Source organism: Ptychodera flava, chromosome 3 (genome assembly GCF_041260155.1).
Source record: "Ptychodera flava strain L36383 chromosome 3, AS_Pfla_20210202, whole genome shotgun sequence".
In the NCBI taxonomy this organism is placed as follows: Eukaryota; Metazoa; Hemichordata; class Enteropneusta; family Ptychoderidae; genus Ptychodera; species Ptychodera flava.
In genome coordinates this window covers 9,323,141-9,347,750 of record NC_091930.1, presented here as the reverse complement: position 1 = coordinate 9,347,750, position 24,610 = coordinate 9,323,141, and the positions used below count along the sequence as shown (strand labels likewise).

Sequence of the window (24,610 nt, the reverse complement as noted above, 5' to 3'; positions counted from 1 at the left end):
ACAATTGGCCCCGGTGTTACTTGTATGTCATAGTTGTGATCAAGCAGGCAGAATAGCATTTTGAGTATAAGTATTTTTCTTGAGACAAAAGGGTTTGGCCAAACACAACTCTTGTAAAACAAGACACAATGATATATGTTCATTTAAATTACTCAATGTTTGAGAGTGTTCATTGTTTTAATGATTATGGTAACATTTTAGCACTAATATATTTTCATTTAATATTTTGACATCATCAAGAAATGTCTGGTGATGTTCACTTCTACACCATTAAACTGGTGGAATCTGCAAAAGTATTAAAATAATTCAGAATCACATAATATCTAGTATAAATTACAATGTATAGCAGTTTGAAATAGACCAAATTAACAATTTTAATGAATTGTTGCTTTAATGTTTACATGCAAAATTGCAATTCACAAACGTAATGATTTGACAATGGATATGTTTACTGCAATTACTGTTGACAATGTCCCTTTGCAATGACTCTTAATAAAATTAAATTTAAAACTGACAGTCAAGCTGAATGCTATTTAAATTGGAAGGCACCAAAATTACCTTTTACCTATTGGACCACCCTAGGTGGCTCTTTTGAACCATAATTGTACACTTAAGGGGTCTTCATGCGTGACATCACATGATGTGATGACCTAGACTTGACCTTTCAGAAAACCTCAGTTTTTCTCCTCTTCCTTTGTATTATTACTCCGTTAGTGAAATTTCCCTTTTAAATTATGGTTTTTACTATAAAACTGAGTAGTTGCAGGCTAAATTTTGATTCTAGCTAAGTAGGTAAAACTTCTGATAGACTGAAGGTCGAACGGGACTCACTGAGGCAAAGCAAAGCCTCTGTGTACTGCAGACGGAACAGCAACAATGTTTGTTTTACGTACCAGGGAATTTGTAACTTTGTAGAAAGGCGAGTGAAGTGTTTCAATACATTGCAACTTTGTATGAAGGAGGGTAAACTGTTTCAACATCTTACAACTTTTTTATTGTTAGCTGTAGTTTTTGTTGAGGTGGCACCAGGGCAGTAAAAATTCATTAGCCACTATGTTCGCCAAACTGGAATTTTTGTAGCCATTTTTAACTTTCTTTCGCATTTGGCTAATTGGCGATCGGGTAGCGGGAGCCCTGTATGACCAGGTGCATAACAAGTGAGAATAAAGGCATCTAGTGGTTAGAGCAGACGCTTATAAATAGCACATTTTAAAAAAAATTATACTTTTTGTCTATGTATATAATTTGATGAATGAAATGCTTAGAACGGGGCTTAGAATACAATGTTCCTATCAGTAAATTGTGTTTGGGGCACAAACGAGATGGAAACAGTTACAAATTTGTTGGCACGAGTGTGCAGTTTTTCTTTATTTAAAATAAACACACGAAAACTTGTGATCACAAAATAAAAGTGCGAAAGTGAAGTTCACTAATTGAATGGAGGTCAAACCCCCTCCCCCCCTAAACGAATAAATTTCGCTTTTTGAACTTCTGCGACAATCTGAGACGGTCCCTTAATCAGATGGAATTCCTCCATCCGTTTGTTCATGACTACTTCAATAATGCAGTGTTTATCAGTTTAAAATTTCGGCATTTTCTTGTCTGTCAACATACATCTTTATGACGTAGTAGCCGGGTTGTATGAGGATTTCTTTACATCATTTTCACGTCTGTGCTTTTTCATGGATACATCTTTCTCTTTGTAACAAATTCCTTGTAATCAGCATGTTTTACATACCTGCTTTGATATTGAGCTCAACAGTTTTTGAATAAATCTAATAAGATTTGAAGCACCGCAACGAAGACTTGTCCCTTTATTATTATTATTATTATTATTATTATTATTATTAGTATTAGTAGTAGTAGTAGTAGTAGTAGTAGTAGTAGTAGTCACAGTAGTAGTAGTATCTAAGCTTCCCATTTTTACACAAAGTTGAGAATGTTCCAGACTAATTACAGTCATGTCATGATGAGTGTGGGGTAAAATGACATACATAACATGATCAAAAACAGAAGTGGACCAAAAATGGACTCCTGAGATACACCACACCAATCGACAAAACATGAGCGTGTACACCTAAAACTAACATTGACTTCTTCCTGTAAGGTATGATCGAAACCACTTCAGTGACAAGTCAGAAAACCTGTACACAGAAAGTTCGCTCAGCAAAAAATGTTATGATCAACGATGAAAAAATCTTCACGTAAATCTTCATCCATATTCTGTAAAAGTATAGACCCTAGTCAGTTAACTTGACTAAAGCAATGTGACAAGAGTGATGTTAACGTTGTCTGATGATTGTGAGTTGTGACAAAAAGATTAAATGCATAAAACTGTAAAAAACTAATATAAACATGTTTTTCTAGTATTTTAGGTAGAAGAACTGGTAGGAGGGAGATAGGCCTATAGTTGTTGACATCACTCTTAGAGCCTCCCTTATGAATCGGAACTATTTCAGCACATTTGAAACAGTCGGAAATTGTACCACTATAAGCTTCAAGATTAAAAAGAGTCGCGAATATATGTCAGACATTTCACCACTTTACAGCTCTGCCAAGTGCTAGTCTGGTTCGAACTTCGCTACTAGATGATACTAGAGTTTGTTAATTAGGCGGGTAAATATCCGATATATATCGAAGATTTTATAGCCTTAGAGATCTATATCGTATAGTATAGTAGCCGTAAATATCGATTGGATATCTTATAATTATATTGCGGTGTCCTCTTGTTGTCAGAGCATCTGTATAAAATGACAAAGACCAGACGACAGACTTTGCATGGCGTGAATATCTCTTTCACTTCTTCAGAAATAAAGATGGCAAGTTCTTCAATGGTCACTGGTCTCTCTTTGCTTTCAGCGATAGTTGTATTCTTGCAGTAATTGAAAAGGAGCAAACGGTCCTATGACCTTTTTACAATCCTTCGAAAAGATAACGTTAAAATAACAACTACTGCCACTAGCGCGCTACTGCTAGTGCCACCGTTTTCATTAGTCCCTCACACCTGTCGGCCACCCCTAAAATGTAATGGTACAAGTCGGCTGGGTACAGAGTTCAACGACGGCGGTCAGGTTCGAATTGACTTCGCGCCTGAGTCATTAAACTGTCATTTTTCAGCCGCAAGGAGTAAAGTTGACCATCGATAGGAGTTACAAGGGCTCTAACATTATCTGGGAGCAGGATTATGGTGAAATTTGCACACGGTAAGGGGAGATTCTCTGATAATGCGGCCCCGTGTGTGCCTGGACCATGCAGTGTAGATCCGCACTGCAGCTTTTACACGAGCAGGTATTGGGAGAAATTGTAGCCCTGGTTGGGGCAAGGCGCGAGCCGCACGACAGAAGCCCAATCCCCACCAACCAAGGGCTACAATTATTGCAGCTAGTTGGAATATTGCAGAACGCGTCCATATTACCGTTCGAGCTATGTGGTGAGCTGTAGTTCGAAAACAATAATAATACAACAGACTACAATGTTACGATTAGCACTATGTTTGTAGCTGCTCCACAATTAGTAAAATACAATATAAATTGCACACGAAAAGGTGGACAAAGCTTTCAGAAATTCCTGGAAATGGCATAGAACAACCTGGTGCCGGAAGCACTGGCGATTGTATGTTATCTTACGCGTGCAGCCAAAACCGCATACAAGTAAATAAATTCAGTCCTTTTGTGAAAGGTGACCTTGGACTAATTACAATGCCCTGCAAAACCATGGCAAAACCAAACGTCCATGGTCACCCGCGATCGCCATTGTCAGTTGCAGCTACATTTTTAAAAGGGAAACTTCAGCAAGGGTATTTGTTGAAGGCGTGTTTGTCGTCGAAAACCAAGGAAACTGGGGCCTAACTAGCTGGCTGCAGTAATAATGTTAGCCTGAGGGGTCGTTTGATGAGGGGGCGAACACGGAAGTCAACATCACGAACGCCAAAACCGCATCTAATGACCCCTCGGGCTACCATTATTGCAGCTAGGGTCTTACCATCTACTGAAAAGAACTGCCGGAAAACGGTCCCTTTTTTAGTTTCACAACCGCCTGGAATGGTCACTGCATGGATAAAGTATCTCTATACATGTTACCTCTATGGTCACATTTTCTGTATTTTTTACATATCAGGGCTCGAACTTAACTTTTTTACCTACTTGCCCTGCGGGCAAGTTTCCAGAAATTTTACTTGCCCGATGAACAAACTTACTTGCCCGATTTTTTTGTCTGTTTACATTGTTTGGGCAGAGATCACGAAGACCAAGCAATCTCAAAATGTGGCCGACAGCATCATATCAATGCAAGTTCTGTTTGGTCTGTATTGATAATCGTGTTAATTTTTACGATCCATTAGTGTTGGTCTTCGTGATCTCTGCCCACTCGTCCACCAATATTCTAGTGCAGGGTCATATAGCTGAAGGGGTGGCCCATCAATTGATATTCGCATCAGCAAATCTCTTTTCCTGAAGTTTTGAAACTTCCGTTGTCGTTTCCTTTCATATACATATCGCACTTCTGCTTCTTCACTTAACTTTCCACTGAACTCGATGCTGCGATCGCGCCATTAGCTTTATCACCGTCGATTTCTGAGTGGCCAGCCGGTTGAACCTGTACTGTATCCCCTGACACAGATCCTGTTCCGGAATCTGTGACTTTATCTGGCGTAGATTTCAAAAATATACATGAAAACAAGGTGCTTTGCTTCGCTATGACGTACAGTCTGCGTAGTCTCAGTCAGGTCACCACGTGCAAAGTGGCTGTTGATATTACTGACCAACACCCCCTGGGAGTCACTAGCGACAAACAAGTGCAAGTAATACGTTAATGAATTAGACTTCCCGAGGGAGGAAAGACAACAACTGGATATCACTTGCTGAATGTTGACGTCCGGCTTGTCGGTTGTGATACCCGTTTCAGTTACTTGAAACTCGATAACAGCGAACATTGTTCCACAAAGTTTCTTGAGTTTTTTTATTCCCAGAACATGTAAATTTGATCAAAGTCTATCACTTGCCCGACCGGGCAAGTGTAATTTATTTTTACCAGCCCGATGTCAGGTTTTACTTGCCCCGGGCAAGCGGGCAACCGTTAAGTTCGAGCCCTGTTGGACAACTTCAAGGAATGTGTCCCTCTATGAGAAACACTATACATTAACCATAGACAGTGGAGAAAGCCCCCTCTACTGTCTGTGCATTAGCACAGTCAGTTACCATTTTACACATCAATGACTTTTCCTGTAATTATAGGTTAACCAAGAATGTTGCCATCTTGCATTTTAGTGTGGTCTGACTGACCTGTGACAGACCTCTCCTAAATTTTACTTCCTTGCTGTGTCAAAGAGCAAAGAAACTGTATCTTTCTCTGTTAAGTGGAATGCTGCTCAGAGACATCTGATTCTTTTCTGATCTACCTCTTGTTGGGGGTCATTCTAAAGATCTTGGAGTAAGAAAAAATTTTCACTGAGTTTTTTTGAAAATCTAAAAAATCTAATGTTCCCAGATATGGTTAACACAGGTTTACATTTTCGCCCCTAATTGCATGTAAACATATCCTCTCTCCCCATTGATAATGGTGAGTTTGGGTGAAACCATTATTTGTGAAAGGAGTAATGCAAGACTTCTGATTAATACTGGCCTGTCAAATTGTAAGTAGGGTAGATTTGATTTGCCCTCCATTGCAGTCAACATCTGTGCCTTCATAAATTATATCAAGGTGACAAAGCTTTGTGATTGCAGTGTTTTTGCTAAGGTTGGGGAATATTGGTAAATGATTTGGGAACCCCGGTAACATAGCTGCTGTCCCCTAATCTGACTGCACTGATATACCAAGGGGACCTCGGTAAAATGACCTGGGAAGCCTGGTAACATTTACCCACACAAAATGACTTTGGGACAGGCTTGGCCATCTTTTACTGACTCTATCTGTTCCTGTTTCTGTGTGTGTGTGATTATTTCAGCGTGCATGCAAAGCCAGACACGTCACCAGCTCGGAATCTGAGGAGTTCAGCACCGAAGATGAATCTGATTTCTCGGTGGACATTGAAGGCAGCACATCCGATGAAGACTTCAGAGGGAAAAGAAGGGTGACAAGAAGTTCTGCCAGGGTTGAACAGTCACATGGTATGTAATGTATATAGTTATTTTACGAAGAGGGGTAAATGTGGTGAATGCAAGTGAAATTATTTCATCCAAGAATGTACTGTAAGGTGCTTGTGCTCAGCTTGGCTGCTTTAGCCTATTGAGGTACCGTAAAACAAGTCTTTTTAGCTTGTATCATTTTTTTAGCTAGTTACCTCCAATTTGCTATACATATATGGCAATTGGGAGGTTATATGGTTAGAAAAAAGTCTGTATGTGAGATGTCTGTCTGTCTGTACGTATGTATGCAGTGTTGTCCTTAGAAGCCGGGTGCCGGGTAAATAAACCGGCTGTTTTGCATTTTTTCCCGGCTACTTTTAACTTCATTAGATTATTTTATAGACCTGTAATTTCGGGATTGCACTGCCAGCTGTTAGACGGCACACGTACGATTAACAGTTTCGCGACCTCTTTCCCCGCATGGAACTGCACAAACATAAAACAGTTTCTAAATACCCGTTTGTGGCTTTTGAGCCCGATCTTTCATTTGTTAAATAGTGTGATTGGCTGATGGACGCGCCTATGATGCTGTCTTTGTTACGAGCAGTGTAATTGGTTTGATTAGTATGAAGGTCATCTTAGGTCATGATTTTTAACGATGGCGTCAAAAAGAAATGTGGCGTCGGCCACTGGCACCTTGCCAATGGAATATTTTACCCGAAGAAAGCCCGTTCGAAAGGTATACTTGATTCCAAAAAGATAGTTAGTTTACGTATGAAAAACAATTTCGCTGAATTTGTGAGAAAAAAGCGCCGTAAAGATGTGATTTGATCGACTGCAGCTAGTTTTCCGCCGCCGCGCTGGCTGCCAACGTCACGGTCACTACGAGTATATGATCTTCTCAACAAATCAAGTTATTCTCAGAGCAATACCGACGCATTTTCTGGATTTAAAAAATGAGCTAGAACTGATTTTTTTAGAAGCAACTGTTTATTTGAATTGGTATTTTTTTTCATTGATTATTTTAAAGTAATAGAATCCACGGTGACAGGCATGTGTGTTGCCGACCGGCGCATCATCGACGCGTCACGGCTCACGGCTTCACCTTGGCGCTGATCCCCTGGACAATACGTCGTGGATTCCGGCATGGGTTCAATTTCACTGCGCTTCTCCATGTTGGGTTGCCCGATAGTGTCTTTCGATGGACCCTCTGAATCATTTTTTCACAGACTTGTGGAGCAAATTTGAAAGAAAATAGAGTTGTTTCCTTCCAACGCCTTGCTTCATATCTGCTTTGATCAAATTTGGGAACAGCGAGACGAAATGATCGTGCGCGGTTTGCATTTAATTTGTTGCAACATTTCTGTCAATCACTCACTTTGTCATAAGTTTCAGAAACTATCGCTAGCCTGAAAATTAGCAACTGACATGGTAACGTGCCTCTGACTCGACGCTGCCGATTTTTCAGACTACACTCAGAGAATCTGAAACTTTCCACATAAAATGAGTGATGACAGAAATGTTGCAAAAAATTTAATGTTAAGCGGGCACTCATCTCGTCTTGTTGTCGCCTAAGCTCAGTCGCGGAGAGTGCTTTTGCAACCGTTTGCGTATAGAATACTCATAACAATGAAAAAATGCGTAGAGACTCAATCCAATGCGATCGACTCTCTCGCATTTTTTCATTGTTATGAGTTTTCTATATTATACGCATTTTTTTTCGTAAATGCGAACACTGTTACAGTGAATTATCTTACCGATGTTGTTCTTAAGAAAAGCGAATGTGTTTTGATTAAAACAGAATGAGTTTGATGGTTTTGGGGAAACTACTATGTGGTAATGAAGAATTGGAAATGGGCAATGAAATGAGCAGACAGCGGGTGATTTAAGATTAAATGTTACATTTTCACTGCAAATAAAACCATAAGTGTGTCATAAATAATACAACAAACAAAATCATGTTTGTTTTTGTTGTTGTATGTGAGCCACGTCTAAGACACACAACAAAAGTACTGTTTCAGTCTCAGCTAAATGTCACCTCAGATGTCACCAGAGAACACCATTTCCACTCCAAAATTTCATTTTTCGCCTTGCGAGAGGGGGGACACCCCCTCTCGCGACTCTCCCCCCTCGTTCGCTACGCTCACTCGCCGCTCGCTCGCTTCGCTTCCTCGCAGTCCACCCGTCTACTTTCTTAAATTACCTGGCTACTTTAAAATATAAGGACAACACTGTGTATGTATTGTATGTATGGATGGATATCTGTCCGTCCAAACCGCTGCATGTATTGAGCTGATTTTTGTGTAGTGATGCCATATATTATGTAGATGTGCCGTTGTTAAAATGAACTTTTTAGTCCCGTAGATATGCTAATGAGGTAGAAAAAAAAGCGAAATGGTCAAAAATCAATAACTCAGAAACTACTCATCTGATCATTGTCATATTTGGGTTTTCGGTACCTTTGGCCCAACTCATTTAAACATATAGATTTGATGTCAATATTTGATGCTTTCTATTTTTAGCTCACATTTGGTGTACCAATGTGAGGTTATCGTATAAGCTGAATCAGTTCATTTGCATCTGATTTGCATGTCTGTATGTCTGTATATTTGTGGGTACGCGCGGATGTATGTTTTATCTAAGTATTCAAATTTGCTAATTAAAGATGCTAATTTAAACTTTTCATATCCGCAATGGTCGAGATCATCACTGATGTATTGTGAGCTAAATTGAAAACCTGCTGATTGCAATGAAAGTCCAAAATCGGTCAAAAAAGCATGTAGCTAATTCAGAGCGTTTTACTGTAGTTCATGCCTCAAAGTTGAAAGAATTACAATTTTGTTCAGACTCTTCCGTAGGCAAACTTTCAACCATTCTCTTTCAAAGTCAAGAATAAAAGTCAGGCTTCACTATGCAAAGTTTAGTACTTGAGAAATAAATGAACCTATATTTACCTTTATGTGAAATTCAAAATGGCCGTCATCACATCACAAAAATAATGTTTGACACCTACATATAGTCATTAGTCAATCAGTCATGCTTACATGAAAATATCAAGGAACCAGTAAAAGCACTAGACGATCATTTCATTTTGAACATCCGGTAAAAGTTAGTTGATCACACAGTCTGTATTAGCATACAGTATTGATCGATCATTTTAACCTTTGACCTCTCCTTTCTCTGTGGCGTTTCAGCCTTGCCTATCAAAGATCTCAAGTCAAACCCTGTGAAAGGCAGTGGGAAATCACCATCCAAGGCCAAGAATGCCAAATCAGCAGCTACGTCTGACAGTGAATCCGGAGAGTCCACGGCTTCGGGACCGGTGAAGGGCAACAAGAAACGCAAGACCAAGGACTTGCCGTTGTTGGAGTACACACTGAGGAAGAAACTGCTGAAAGTTGAGATGGAACTGAAATGTCCGGTTCCTGGATGTGACTCTACAGGTCTGTACATCGCATTCTCTACCTCGCCATCCCCCCTATCCCCACTGCCCCCACCGCCACCAACCTAAGTACTCATGTCCATCCAACTTTCTAGCCATTTAGAAATTAATGAAAATTGAGATAGAATTGAAGTGTCTGGTTCTTGGATGTGACCTATTAACACCTTTATGCAGGTCTTCTCAAACCAGCTGTCTTGCCTCCCCTGGTAATCCCTACACAATGAATGCCTTATATCATGATGTTAATTTTGATCTCCAGCATAGACTGGTCAGATTTCACAGAATGTGTTTTTCATGAGACGTGATAATGTGAAGGGCCCCCCTTTGTACACATGAAGACATGATTTTCACCGACTTGTCTCGAAGAACATACCAAAATACTGATTTTAATGGGCTTTCTCTGACAGTGAATGTAACCCTTTTCCTACCAGACAGTATTAAAACTCTTACTTCTCCATCGGCCAAGTCAGTAAACAGCGGTATTGAGCCAAAGCATGACGTATTTTCATCCACTTGGCTTGGTATGTTATAGCATCTTTAGTCCAAAAAAATCAAGTTTATAGTATTTATGTTTTCAACAGCCTTCAAATGTAAAGTGTTATGTTAAAATACACCATACGGAATATGTTGTGTTTCATTAAATTTAACCATCTTGACCTGATGGTGAAATATGGACTTTGCAGGAAAAGGGTTATAATGGTGTGCACCATGCTGATCTGCTAGGTACCCTGACTTCTATGCTTCTACTAAATTCGTCTGATGCTTTTCAGAAATTTCACACTCACACTTTGACTCTCCACGCTAATTCCAGGTCACCTCACAGGCAAGTTTGAAACCCACCGCACCATATCGGGATGCCCGCTGTATCACAACACCACGCCTGAGGAGTGCGTGGAGAAGGCCAAGGTCAGAGAGGACAAAGCCAAGTCCAGGGCCATGGAAAGAGTCGCCGAGACAAGCAGGATGAGTCTGAGACAAGCTGTAAGTTGATGGTGTTGATTTAAGTGTTTTTGATGATTCTCTATACTGAAATGATGTGAGAAAAAAAGAAAATTTTGCCGTAAAGTAGGACTTCTGAATACACATGCAATGAAAATGGTGGCAGCAGAACACCAATAGAACACAGCCTGTTTATTCCAAAGTCCCTCGTAATTTTTTACAACCATGATTTTACTGCCACATTTTTACCAATTTTTATGAATTTTTATGAAATATTTTGATAATTTTGGACCAAATGGACATCATATTTCATTGGCTACAAATTTTTATCAAAATTTTGGCAAAAATCTGAGAAAAATTGACTAGAGTATATATAATTTATAAAGGCGACAAAAATTGACGTTGGCGCTCAAAGGGTTGACAGATCCATAGTCACCTAAGATTATAATTAGTTTTGGCAAAACCATGTTCAGTGTTTTTGAGAAGGGCTCTACCCAGGTTAAATATTAGCGGGGTCAGCCAGTCGTGTTTATACTGGAATTCCCCTGGGAACATCAATGCAATAATATCAGGGTGACAACAGAAATATTACCGGGATTCCTAAACCATTTACCTTTTAAGTCCTAAAACCTTCAATAGCAAACACATTGATTGTAGTGAAAGGATTACATGTAGATGAGTGTTCTCCTTTCAAGATTGCAAACTTGACTGAGAGTATTGATTGGTTTACTGAAGCCTTTCCTGCAAAATAAATTCAGGATTTTAAGAGCAGATAACGTTTCTAGTTTCAACAAGATACAATCATGACAGTTTTCTCTTAAATCGTTGTTATATGCATATTTTGATTTTAAAGTGTCACATAGAATAACATCTCTTGTTCAAAAAGCTGATGTGTTTTACTTCGGATTTTCATGTAGTTTACCTTTGTCATAGGGATAAGGCTAGAGTAATTAAATTATCTTGTTTTGCGTGTTTGTCCACTCTGTTTTTTTAAATTAAGCAGGAAAGCAGTCCAAAGACACACTGAAAATTTTACACTCAAGTTTTATATTTACCTGATTCCATAAACCTTTAATGTGATGTGACAACATGCAGGCGTTTCAAGCTCATTTTACAAAATTGTAAACAGATTTTTAGGCAGAAAAACTATGTGGCAAAATCCCATTGAAGTACACTGTATCTTTTTCATGAAAACTTTCTGAAAGCCGATGCGCACGGGGACGTAAAACTAAGATTTGAATTACATTGGCATAAAGTGGTGATACTGATTCAACAGATGCATACAGACATGACAGATGATAAAAAATTGCGTGCGGTCAAAGAATTTACTGTCAAGTGATAAATTTTTGCTTCAGAGTCCGTCAAGGCACCAACAGCAGAAAAAGTACCGAATCCAAGAGCAGCGTCGGATGAGACGGGAGCTGAGCAACGAACAGAAGGAGAAGAATGAAACACACCGACAGCAGTACGCCAAGACCAGGGAACCATTACTGGAAGGGCTGACGTCACAGTACGACCTGGAATTATTCAAAGAGGCCCAGGCGAGGGCAGCCGAGGAAATGGTATGTGAATTATGGAAATTTCGGTTCAAATGACATTGATGCCCTTAATGTTTTCTATGATGTAATATTGATTTAAACAAACAAGTCCTGCGAGTGTTAATAATCTCATTAACTTTTGACTATTGCGCCGTGTTTTGTTCTCCTTTGTTGTTCAGTATATTTCTCTGTCCCGCTCCTGATCATTTGAATTGTCCAGTGTTTGATTTCTCAACTCAGCATGTGCTTGGTTGGCCAGCTCAGCAATCACTCATGTGCTTAGTACGCTCAAATTTCAAACTGGACCCGAATTCTAAAGTCTACATAATTGTGCTAATCATAAACTCCCTACTGTGTCTACATGGTATAGGTAGGCTATGATAAGTAATGAATACTCAAAATGTCCCCTTGTTCTGTGAATAGCACGCAAGGAAAATGATTCAAAGTTGTTGTATGTTACCCTTAACCCTTTCACCCCCATTTCCCTGTATAGAGGTCCAGATTTACCATAGAAAACAAAGGGTTTGGGCTAAACCATGGTGGTGAAAGGGTTAATGAGTATTTTAGATACAGAATGCTTCCGTGGTTTTACTCCAGGAGAATTTAGCACATGAAAAATTTGGTAATCACATCTATGTATGTTTGTCTATATATGTGTGTATGTATCTGTCTGTCTGTCTGTTTACTGTGTCCGTGGCTGTTTATAGAATTATTGAGTTGTGTATATTTATGCCAAGGGGAACCCCGGTAACATTTACCTGCTTATCAACCTTGGCAAAAACACTGCAAATGATCTAGCATGCACACTTCTCCATAACTCAAACCCCAATTTTGTGTTGGTCTCCGCAGTATAACTCAAACCCCAATTTTGTGCTGGTCTCCGCAGTAAAACTCAAATCCAATTTGTGTTTGTCTCCGCACTATAACTCAAACCCCAATTTTGTGTTTGTCTCCGCAGTATAACTCTGTTAAGGTGCAACTATCCTCAGTACAGTCCAGTGAAGCAAAGGTGGGCAACCAAGAATCAAACTCATAGACACTATGAGTTGTTTTTTTTTCTGTGTTTTCTCTGTTCTTCAAAGTGTTACGTAGACAGGAGATTAGTGTGTCTTTTCTCTCATGTTAAATTTTTCTGTGCGACAACATCAACGTCTCGCATAGTGTTTTAACTTGTTCACCCCCAAATTTCCCAGTAAACACACCCACAGTCATTATTGATGACTATCAATTTGGGCCAAACTACTGCAGTGAAAGGGTAAAGGCAGTAATGCTATAAAAAAAACACTGTTTGATGTGTAGCTCGTTATTTCCATACTGGTCGCTTGTTTTGCCCTCCGTGATCCAGAATTTGTGCTCTTGTTCTGAGAGCTTTACTGTCCAACACCAGAAAATATATTCTCCTGCCATTTTAAGACAAGAGTGTTCAAGTTGAATATTGGCTGAACGTGAGGCGTTGAGAATTCTGCTTATTAAATGAGCCAGAAATGTAGGAATTTGTTACAAAAGTTTTCAAAGAAAAAGTAATTATTTTGAACCCATACAGATTTCCTCAGAACAAAAAAAATCTCAATTTTTGAAAGTGGGGAGAAATTACATTCCACAGTGTCGTCTTCTGTTTTCCATGGCAACCAGACATCCAACAATGGAAAATTATCTGCAGCCTTCTTCACTTTTCATTTGTCTGTATTCACCATGGCGATGATTAATTTCTAGCGAGGCCAAAAGAAATTACTCAGTAGGCATTTTCATCTTTGAGCCTTGTTAGTCTGACGGTGTTTCTGTCCTCCACAAATCATTAATTTCCTTTTAATTCATCTTGAAGGACTCAATATCATATTTCTATAAACAGAGCCATGTCTTCTTATCTCGCAATCAGTACTGAATGCATTTTGTTCGTCCCTCTTGAACAAGAAACTCCATTATATACTATTTTTCCTCTTTTCAACAATGCTATACATTGTTCTCCTCAGCTTGGATAAACAGAGGGGAGGCCAGTGGTTCTACTCCGGAATAAAAAGGACGCAATGCGTTCTACAGACTCAATACGCCCAAATAATCACGTGATGCCGGTACAAACAAACCCACATGTGTACTAGCGCGTATGGAAATACACGTACGTCTATGCGCGTTGCGCACATGGCTTTGTTTGTACCGTGGTCGATTCGAATTCCGGTTTGGCCAATTTACATAACAATGTATCATTTGCATATCCTGTTGTCATGAAAATAACCTTTGACATATGAATAGATTTCTTTAAAAAAAACAAAACAGAGTGGTGGCCCACCCCTCAAAATCCTGTTTTTGAGAACATGGCCCTGTTATAGAAATGTGTGATAGTTCCACCTTCAGTGGGTAGCATTTCCTGTAGTCTAGGACCTCCCCTCCCCTCGGTTATTGTATATGCCGTCTGAAACCTACATCCAGCATGGTAGTCTCTCCAAGTTAGTGGCCTGGGGTTTTGCTGACTGGGTTGTAGATCACAGGCTGTGTTAGGTGTACTGATAAGATACTTTTCACCACTGAACACTTTAGTTCTGTTTCAAGATATATAACAGGAAACTACATGCACAGGGTTTGTGTCCTTGGAGAAAAAACGTTGTGACAAGATATTGTCAGACCGAAGCATGTGATAAGAAAGAGAAGAAAATCAGGGTCACCTTCTTAAATGTGTCAGCTGGAGCTGGTCACCCCCAATTCCTAGTATACAGGTCCACACTCACCATTGATAACAATAGGTTTCAGCCAAACCATTGTGGTGAAAGGGTTAACCCTGATGACTAAAATTGTGGTTTGAATGAGTGGTTTTTGTTTGCTACATTTATGTTGGACTTCAATACACAATAAAAGATGGGTTATGAGGCAGCGACTGCCCTTCCTGTACAGTGTTGGATGATGAGCTTTAGCATTCTAAGATCCAGTAACCTTTGACAAGAAGCCATGCAATATCATTAGCTTGGTTCCTATTCCCTACATCAAGCCCAAAAGTCAAAATTTTAGTCACCAGAATCACTTTGGGGTGGAGTAACTGTGACAGGATAATTCACTAGTTGATTGGACAACAACCAGCCATAAAAACTACAAAGTAAGCCTTAAAATCTACTAACCCAGCCATAATGAACTGTTAGCATAGCTTGGTTTTGAGGGTAGTGCCCATTTATTTACCTAAGGAGTTGTGTGTTATTAGAAATACATGTACACCACCGTTTCCTTAGACTTTAGGCATATCAGGTCTTTTGTCCAAAACAAAGCCTAGCTGTACAGCAACTAGAACCCCTGTTTCCTATCGCACTTTCCCAGGAAAACAGCTGTCACAGTTGATCTTCGAGACCGGCGTCAAGTCCATAGAATTCGGCAAGTACGAACTGGATACCTGGTACTCGTCCCCGTACCCCGAGGAGTACTCGCGGCTCTCAAAGCTGTACCTGTGCGAGTTCTGTCTCAAGTACATGAAGACTGCCACCATCCTGCGGAGACACATGGCAAAGTGCGTCTGGCGTCATCCTCCAGGAGATGAAATCTACCGAAAGGGAAACATATCAGTGTTTGAAGTGGACGGAATGAAGAATAAGGTATGACAGATAAAACTTTGCAGTGTTTACTTAAAGGCCAAGTGTCTACACCCTTGGTTGTCACTTCATATATCATAGTGTTCCATTAAGGTAGAATGTGCCTCGAAAGTGAATAATTAACTTTTGCTCAAACTTTCCTCAGTGAAACTTTTAACCTTTCATGCACCATATCCAGAGTAAAAATTTGGGTCGTCGTGCAAAGTTTGCTACCAGAGAAACAATCATCTAAAATGTTCCAATTTTTGAAATTTAAAATGGTTGCCATCTCTGAGTGAAAACTCTTATGGAAAAAAAAAAATAACAAAAAATTCAAGATTGTGAAGATTTTCTCAGTCAAAATGACTCTTGCAAGGGGTAGATCAGAAGAGAAAACTAAAACTTTAAAACTCAGAATATATATCCTGAGATGCATTCTACCTTAGGCCAGGAGTCTAGGCCTGATGTTGTCTCCTTCATATGTCTTTACAGAGAAATACTTGGTGTTTTTCTCAAAGATCACATGCATAGGCCATAGGTTGTTACCAGTTACTGAGTCTTTTGCAGGTTTTATGATCCATCCTTTGCTTAAAGGCATAAAATCTAGTTAGTCCCTTGGTTGTGTCCTTCTCTTAAAGGCCAGGAGTCTAGTCTAGTTTTTGTCACTCTGTTGCACATTTACAATTAAAACTTGACAACAGTCTCTGAAACCTGGCAAGTCTTGGTCCTACGTAGCCCATTCCTGATTTTAATTCAGAGGGCTAGAATTGTCAACAGTGAAGCAGAATATTGTTTGGTTGAGACAAATTTGTAACAATCAGTTACAGCCATGAGTCACATGGTACGCCAAATAACTACATTTCCAAAAATTGAAAGAAAAAATTGCACAGATACACACAATATAAATTTTTTCAACCAGTCCAAGGATACATAATGTGATAGTTGGAAAGAAGTCAAACCCTATAATTGCAGTGAGCACCCTGGAATTGAAAGATTTAAACATTTACTCACACTTTTCTAAAAGACACAATACCATTCTATATCAAAATCAATAATGAAAATCAGAGCTTCTCCACGCAAAATTTTGTTCTAGAGAAACAAATAATCAAAAATCTGCTGTCGTGCCTAAGGTATCTCTGCGCAGAAAATAAAACTTCACTTACCGCACAAGCTTTAAAATGAATCCATACAAGTACCGTAGTTAAGGAGCAGAGAGGAAGAGTATTGTGAAAATTTCGGAGTGTGAATATGTATTCACGAGACACATTCTTATCTGACAGGATGCACAAATTTGCGTTTCCTCCGTACGCTTCCTTCAAGGACGAGATTGTACAATACCGATCATTAACGGTTCCTGTTTATGCTAATTGAAATGCTATTTCCTCATGTTTGCACGCACTGCTGTTAATCCCGTCAGCAACAAACATAGTCAATGAAAGTATGATACAAAATGGTAACACATGAAAGTTGTCAGTAGAGAGACACACTCTGAGCTGAACATAGAGCGTTGATGATATCTCTATTCAAAACCTGCATTTTTTGTGACACCACAGAGAGTACTCAAATGAGGAAGTATGCACCTCTTAAACTTTCACTCAAATTTTTCTAAAGGAATCTTTCAACCATTCACTTTCAAAACCAACAATCAAAATCGGGAATCACAGTGCAAATTTTGGTACTAGAGAAACCAAAAATTCCCAATATTTACTGATATTTCAAATTCAAAATGACCACCATCCCTGTGTTATCTCTATGGAGAAAAATAAAATTTTTAATTTTCTAAAAACTGAGAAAGTGTCAGTTTTTCATTCTAAAAGGGCTTCAAAATGAACCCCCCACACCTGGTAGATCAGAAAAGAATTTGGAAAGTTTTAGAGTCCAAATACCTGTCCCTGAGGCGCATTCTACCTTAAATCTCGGGCTGATGTGCAGCGTCTCGGAAACTGATATCCCATTAGGTGGCTGAATCTTACCATTATAATTAAATAATACAAAACGACTCCCTAAGTTCCTGTGAATAGTGACAATCAACCAATCAGATATAACCTTCCGAGCATGCTGCACATCGGCAGTAAATTTCAAGTGTTGATTCAATAATTATCAAGCTCTTACACTGGTGTTGCTCAGGTAGAATGCACATTATGGACTGATATTAAGACGTAAGTCAAAATTCATGTTGAAAAAAAAATTAGCATGCTGTACACACATAGATTTTCAGGTTTCAAAGACAGCTACCTTTACACTGTCAGTTCTGTTGGCCATTTGCATGGTAATTTTAGTTAAACATTAATTAAAGAGGCACTCCCACTTGGTAACATTTTTAAAACACATTTTTTTAATGCCAACGGTCGATATTTGACGTGGCGACTCCGCGCGGATCGCGAGATATCGATAAAAACATGTCATTTCCCGAGCGTATTTTTCACATCCCGAAGTTTTACGATCGTTTCTGGTTATGACCCGAAATCCCCCAAAAGTGTGTTGTTGTGCTGATTGACGATATTCTAAGGAGTCCAAAAACGTTCAAATGACGCAATTAATTTACCTCCTACTGCGATGACTTTATATACATCATTATCAATGCCTTTACCTCTGGTAATTCTTTTTTAAACTTCTCCTTAGTTTTTGTCGTTTTCATTATTCTCAATCAGTTGTATTAAATTTTAAACAATACCACATAGATATCAGTTTTTACGTGTAAAATATTAGTTGCCTCTGATGACTACATTTTGTCGTCTGCCACACAGTTACGTGTGGTTCGATACATAGCGGCCGCCGCATGTGGTATGCGCGCATACCACCCGGCGGCCACTATGCATACTATGTATCAACCGCACCTATCTGTACTAGTCACCTATGCGAATTCTGGTGGAATCAGCAAACTTTGTTTTTCGTTTTTTTGCCGAGTCAGTTGGACTCGGCTTTCTCCCATGGGACATGACCGCTCACCGGAAGCGAGTGGTACTGCTGTGGCGTACAGCAGCGTCAGCATAAACTCATACTCCGTAGCTTAGTTGACAATGGCCCCAGTGCCGAATGTTATATGTTCGTAAGGTGAATTCAGGTGGGCCACCGGAATTCAAACTTTAACTTTTTTGAGGACATGTTTTTATCGATATCTCGCGATCGGCGCGCAGTCGCCATGTCAAATATCGACCGTTGGCATTAAAAAAATGTGTTTTAAAAATGTTACCAAGTGGGAGTGCCTCTTTAACTGGAACATTTTGTCTTTAATAGATTAATAAAAGTACGTGATAGCCATATCTGATTTTTTGTGGCGGGAACCTGCAGGTCAAATTTCCTTCACGAAGGTTTTGTGTGTGTAAAAGTGATCTTTCTTCAGTGGCGTTTGATATTAATCAGTCAATCATATTGTAAGTGTTGCCAGCATAGGGCCAAACCATACCATGGTGGTGAAAAAGGGTGTGACGATTCAAAATTCAAATTCTACAAACATATGGGCACAAATTTACAGGGATACATACAGTCAAGAAATGAACACTAACTGTGTACATTTATTGCAACAGATGTACTGCCAGAACCTGTGTCTGCTTGCCAAGCTCTTCCTGGACCACAAGACACTCTACTACGACGTGGAACCGTTCCTCTTCTACGTGATGACAGAGGCCGACAACACAGGCTGCCATGTGATTGGCTACTTCTCCAAGGTATCCGTAAGTCTTTGGATCACTGTATTAACATCGCGACCAGCTTGCCCTTTAACTCACAACATTTCTTAACCGGCTGATTTAGTTGAGAAATTTCTGAAAATTTCTGTGTGACAGGTTTTATCTCAAATTGTTCTGCAATATCAAAGAGAACAAAAATCAAATATTAACTGAACCTTGACAGTCAAAATGGCTGCCATCTCTGTGTAAACTCTGAAGAGACCAAAAAAAATTTCAATTTTCACAAAAACTAGCCATTTATTCTGAAAATTCTATTTTAATCATTGGTTTACAAAATGAACACCCGCAAGTGGTAGCTAGACCATAGAGGTAGTGTAAAAGTTTGAGAGCCTGAAAAATCTGTCCCCCGAGGCACAGTCTATCTTAACAAGCCTAACACTGTAATATCCGTCCATTGCAATCGCCCAGGGGGAGAAGCAGCGTTCTAGTTTTCTTCTTGAAAGGACAAAAGACACGGACAGACGTGTATGAAGAACCCAGCTAATCACCATAAGTGGGGAATTTAATACAAAGAGTGCTTCTTTCGAAAAGCCTAGATTAATTCTAATGTAGAAATACATTTCCTTAATAATGACGCGGGACTGCTTTTCCGCAGTATAATTAGGGTTAATCCCCTTTGTTTTATGTTCGAGTTAATTTCTGATAATCCAAAACTGAGAGAGGTCAGAATATTTCATGTCTCTATATCTACAGCCAAGGATAACTTACACAAATGTAAGGTTTGTCCTGTCGAATATTGATTTGTGAAAGGGTTCACACTGAGAATAAATTTGTAATATCATGTTTTCTCCAATCATCTTTCTATTTAAGCCCCAAAGGTGTTGTCAAAGTCTTCCCAGTTTATTTTGAAATGCTTCTGATCTAAACAGTTTAAAGCTCCATAAGCTGTATCTTCTGGCTATTTTTTCTGAACTTTTGTTTTGTGGTTTTCCTACACTTTCTGCATTGAATCCCTAAACTGTAATTTAATGCCACAGTATTTAGCATATCAACACAACCTAATATGAGTATAATCTCCATTGTTATTGTCGAAATATTATGTGCGTGCAAACATGGTAAGAAATATTAATGTTATTGTCCAGACTAGAATTCAAACAATAAACAATGATCACTACACATGTACTTAGATGTGTTGTCAAAAAGAATACTTGAAATTTCAACATGACAAACGGATTAGGGTCAGACACGGTAGTTGGTATACAGAAGCAGAATACTGAAAAACTTGCCACAAGTTACAGCTTATGTCCCTTTAATAGATTATTGTCAATTTAACTATGGACAGGTAGTTTCATTTGACCTCAGATTAGTTCTCAGTGATGTATATGTACAACAAAAGAGATGTTATTGTTGTTTTATTTTGTTGTCTCTCATGATCTTTCAGGAAAAGAATTCCTTTTTGAACTACAACGTATCTTGTATCCTGACACTGCCACAGTATATGAGACAGGGCTTCGGCAAAATGCTCATCGACTTCAGTAAGTAATCTTAAATCTGTACCTCTGCCATAGACTCTCTACAAGTCTGTTCATATCATGTCTCTTCATTTGATTAGTTGAAGGAGTGAACTGCAGCAAAGTGTATCAACTTGATGTCGGCCTGATTGTGTAAGAGCATGTTGATATTGGCATGATCCTGTGCGAGGCAGTGTGATCATAAAAGCATACCACTTCGTACCGCCTTCGTCAGACAAATACAAATGAAAGTGTACAAAGCAAAAGAAGAGAAACTGTTTATTTTTACAAGCAAAGAGATTTCAACAATTGAGTAAGTTCCCGATTTTTACTGAAATACAGACAAATGCCAAATGACTACACAGTTAGTCAAGCTCAGATGCAGTATTGTCAACTATGCTTCTTCAACTGTAGGGGGCGCTGTTGCTCCACCAAGACACTCCCCTGGTATTTCATTCATTTATTCATTCATTGTGGAGGCAGAACATTGATTTATGAATATTGTAAGCTGTGTATACTCCAGACACAAGGACCTTTCTAAATGCTGATGCCAGCAGTGCCGATAACTAGCTCACCCCTATTCCTATATGAAAGGCCACACTCCACCATTGACAACAATGGGGTTTGGGCTAAACCATGGCTTTGAAAGGGGTGCAACTGGATCCACAAAAATTGAAAGAGCTGAAATGTTGATAGATATATGTGGATACTTACAATTGTCACATTTTACGTAAATATTGAGAGAGAAATGCTCCAGCGTAAACAATTACCATGCATGCAGCTTTATTTTACAGTCAGAATAAAATTCAAGAACCTTGTGGACAAAGGGACATTCTAACCGGTGAAAAAATTATTAAAGATTCCAAACCAGTAGTCAATCCCATCAAATGTTGAACAGACTATCCCGTATGATGTTGAGACTAATGACAAATGGTGATGAAAACAAATCATGAATCTATGATATTAATTTTGCTGTAGACCATCTGTGCACTGATTTAGCTCACTGTATACTGTGTGCTACGATGATGCAGTCATTTTACCGTTCATGTCCCCGGGCCGTTGCTCTCAGTCAATTTTCAACCGTAGACAAGGTCATAATTTTTAAATTGAACAATACTTTTTTCTCTTGATACTTTGATAGGTTACTTACTAACAAGAAAGGAGGAAAAGATAGGATCACCGGAGAAACCGTTGTCAGATCTTGGCCTGATCAGTTACAGAAGCTACTGGAAAGATATCTTGCTGCGATATCTTGACAATTACCCAGACAGAGAGATTTCAATCAAAGGTGAGCTGCAAATAGTGGAAACTTTTGCCGTGTTCATCAGAGTTCTACAAAGTGTACCTATCATTACCGGGAGACATGAAGAAAATTACAAACAAGCTTTCCCTCTGTGCAGGTGTCCTTACAGAATCTGCACCTCTTGTACAGAATAAACAGTGTGCTGGTGCAGTGTTTGGCGCCACCACTGTTCAGTTCTCTGTGATCTTTTGTTTTTAACACCTTCTCCAACTGTAGTGAGTTGAAGTATTATGTATTCAGTTAGCAGCATCAAATATTAACAGAAAACATTTTGATCGCTCTCCATGAGAAATAAAAGTCAAAAGCACTGGTTGAAAATACTTTTTTTTCCTGTACACCCCCAATTGCCTGTGAACAGGTCCAAAATGTCCATTTGCAAGAATGAGTTTAGGCCAAACCGTATTGGTAAAAAGGTCAAACATGCAAATTACAAAGGGCAAAGGAAATCGGAAAACTATATTCATCAGTATGTAGAGAAGATGACACACTTTAGTTGACATGTTAAAACACCTCAATTTAATTGGACATCTACCTTACATAAGGTGTAATCTGATTGATTGTATGTTTTCAATGCCAGTACTACAAAGTCACTGATTGGGCTAACAAAGAATAATTAAGTAAATGGACCAATGACTGACAACTTAAGAAAGCCCTCAAGGAGTCAGCTGCCATTCCTTACTTCAGTATTGCTATTAGCAAAAACAAAAACTAGCAGATCATGTCATCTGACTGCTTTCTGCTGTATTTTCAGACATAAGTCAAGAGACGGGCGTCAACCCGTACGACATCGTCAGTACACTGCAAGCCTTACAGATGTTGAAGTATTGGAAGGGAAAACATCTGGTATTGAAAAGACAGGTAGGAATTTCTTTAGCTGTTGTATCAAACTTCATAAGAAGTTCTATGTATTATTTTTTGAATCCAAATCTGTCATCTCAATTTACATTTGTTGATTTGGTTGTTTATTTGTTTGCAAACGCCGTGACACAGGATTCATTATGAAAGCAGAGAGACATTGAGAATGGCAAATTTTTAAGAGCATAAAAGATGTTTTAAGGCTACCTTGAGAAAATACACCAAAATTCTGAAATTGCAGCGAGTGCTTTTAGAATGATGGGAAAATAAAATCAAGGCAGGGGTACTAATTTATGAAAATTTGAACACATATTTACATGCTCTTTGCTTTTGGTGTCTTTCCTCTCCCCCAGCCGCCCCCAAACAGGATTTGATCAATGAACACATGGCCAAACAGAGTAAGAAGAAAGACGACGTGAAACAGATTGACCCATCATGTCTGAAATGGACACCACCAGTTTGCAGGTAACAGATGCCGTCCTCAAGGTATCGGATGTTCTAGCACAAGATCCTGCAGCCCGGAAAACATTCGCTTACGGATGGTTTCTCTCAGACCAACAAGTGAACTCTCACTCTATCAGAAGAGAGAGAGAGCATTGTCCCTTAAACAGTGGCATCAACTTTTACAGTACGTACTGCAAACCATAAGGCACTGGTTTCGAATCCTGTTTGTACCCTCCATATTCCTAGCACCAAAATGAATCACTTTTTTTACCATGAGTGGTGGAACACTGTAGCTTAATCTTTAGCATGTTTACAGTATGTTGGGTACAGCAGTTTTACTGCATTGTGTCCAAGGTGATAACATGATTTTGTGAGAACCCCACACGGAAGGACAGGGCAGATATTTTCAGTGCACTCGTACACAGTAGTTCTGCAAATACAGATAGCAAATGCTTTTGAAGGAGTGTGTAGTCTCTGTAGCTTTTTAAATGCTGTAAATGTACTTTAAAGAGACTAAAGAGATATGTTGTACCTGTCATTTCATTACGCATCATAAGCTGGCCACATGAGCAATCTAAGCTTATGTTTAGACTCCAAACTTACATTGTTCTAAATTTGTACTTTATAATATTTTCTGATGTCAGCATTCAAATCTGTGAAGGGAAACCCAGACTGTACGTAGTCGTGGTCGATTTTGATTTATTCTTGAGCAAAATTGGACCGCTTTACATGACTTCCGTCATTTTCAACCTCTGATGCTTATGGTTGTTTGTACAGTGTGTGTATACCTTAACCCTTTGAGCGCCAAAGTCAATTTTTGTCACCTTTAGAAAATATACTCCAGTCAATTTTCTCCAGAATTTTGTCAAAATTTTGATAACAAAACTGAAAGCCAATGAATGTGATGTCCATTTGGTCCAAAATTAGCAAAGAATTACAGAAAAATTCAGAAAAATTGGTAAAAATGTTGCACTAATATTTTGTTGGGAACATGAACAGTGACAGCACTCGAAGAGTTAATGCATAGTGAACTTGTTCACCCCATTTCCCTGTAAACAAGTCCACAGTTTGCCATTGGTAAATATGATATATCAGCTTAACCATCGGAGAGAAAGGGTTAAGCATTGTGACAGACTAGTGTGAAGGATAAACAGAAGCACAGGGGTTTCCATTACTTTTGAAGGAATTCTAAAAAAGACATTGTAAGAGGAACATTTTAAAATATACATGCAACAGAGGTGGAACTTGGGAAAATATTTCCTTTTACTGACATATCTTTGTTTTGAGGGACTTGCAGTCCCTTGTAACTTTAAAAAGGAGCATTACAAACAAATAGTTAACC

The 24,610-nt window shown here is 39.0% G+C and overlaps 1 protein-coding gene across 1 annotated transcript in view; it reads left to right on the top strand.

The window, feature by feature from the left end:
• The window catches only part of LOC139129503 (histone acetyltransferase KAT7-like), a 27,480-nt gene extending 2,870 nt beyond the window's left edge, over window positions 1–24,610 (top strand). The window contains 10 exon segments of the mRNA XM_070695138.1: window positions 5,942–6,104; window positions 9,257–9,505; window positions 10,316–10,485; window positions 11,799–12,009; window positions 15,279–15,550; window positions 19,054–19,194; window positions 20,597–20,690; window positions 21,808–21,954; window positions 22,721–22,827; window positions 23,192–24,610. Coding sequence (XP_070551239.1) covers window positions 5,942–6,104; window positions 9,257–9,505; window positions 10,316–10,485; window positions 11,799–12,009; window positions 15,279–15,550; window positions 19,054–19,194; window positions 20,597–20,690; window positions 21,808–21,954; window positions 22,721–22,827; window positions 23,192–23,293 — 1,656 coding nt within the window. The 3' untranslated portion in view covers window positions 23,294–24,610.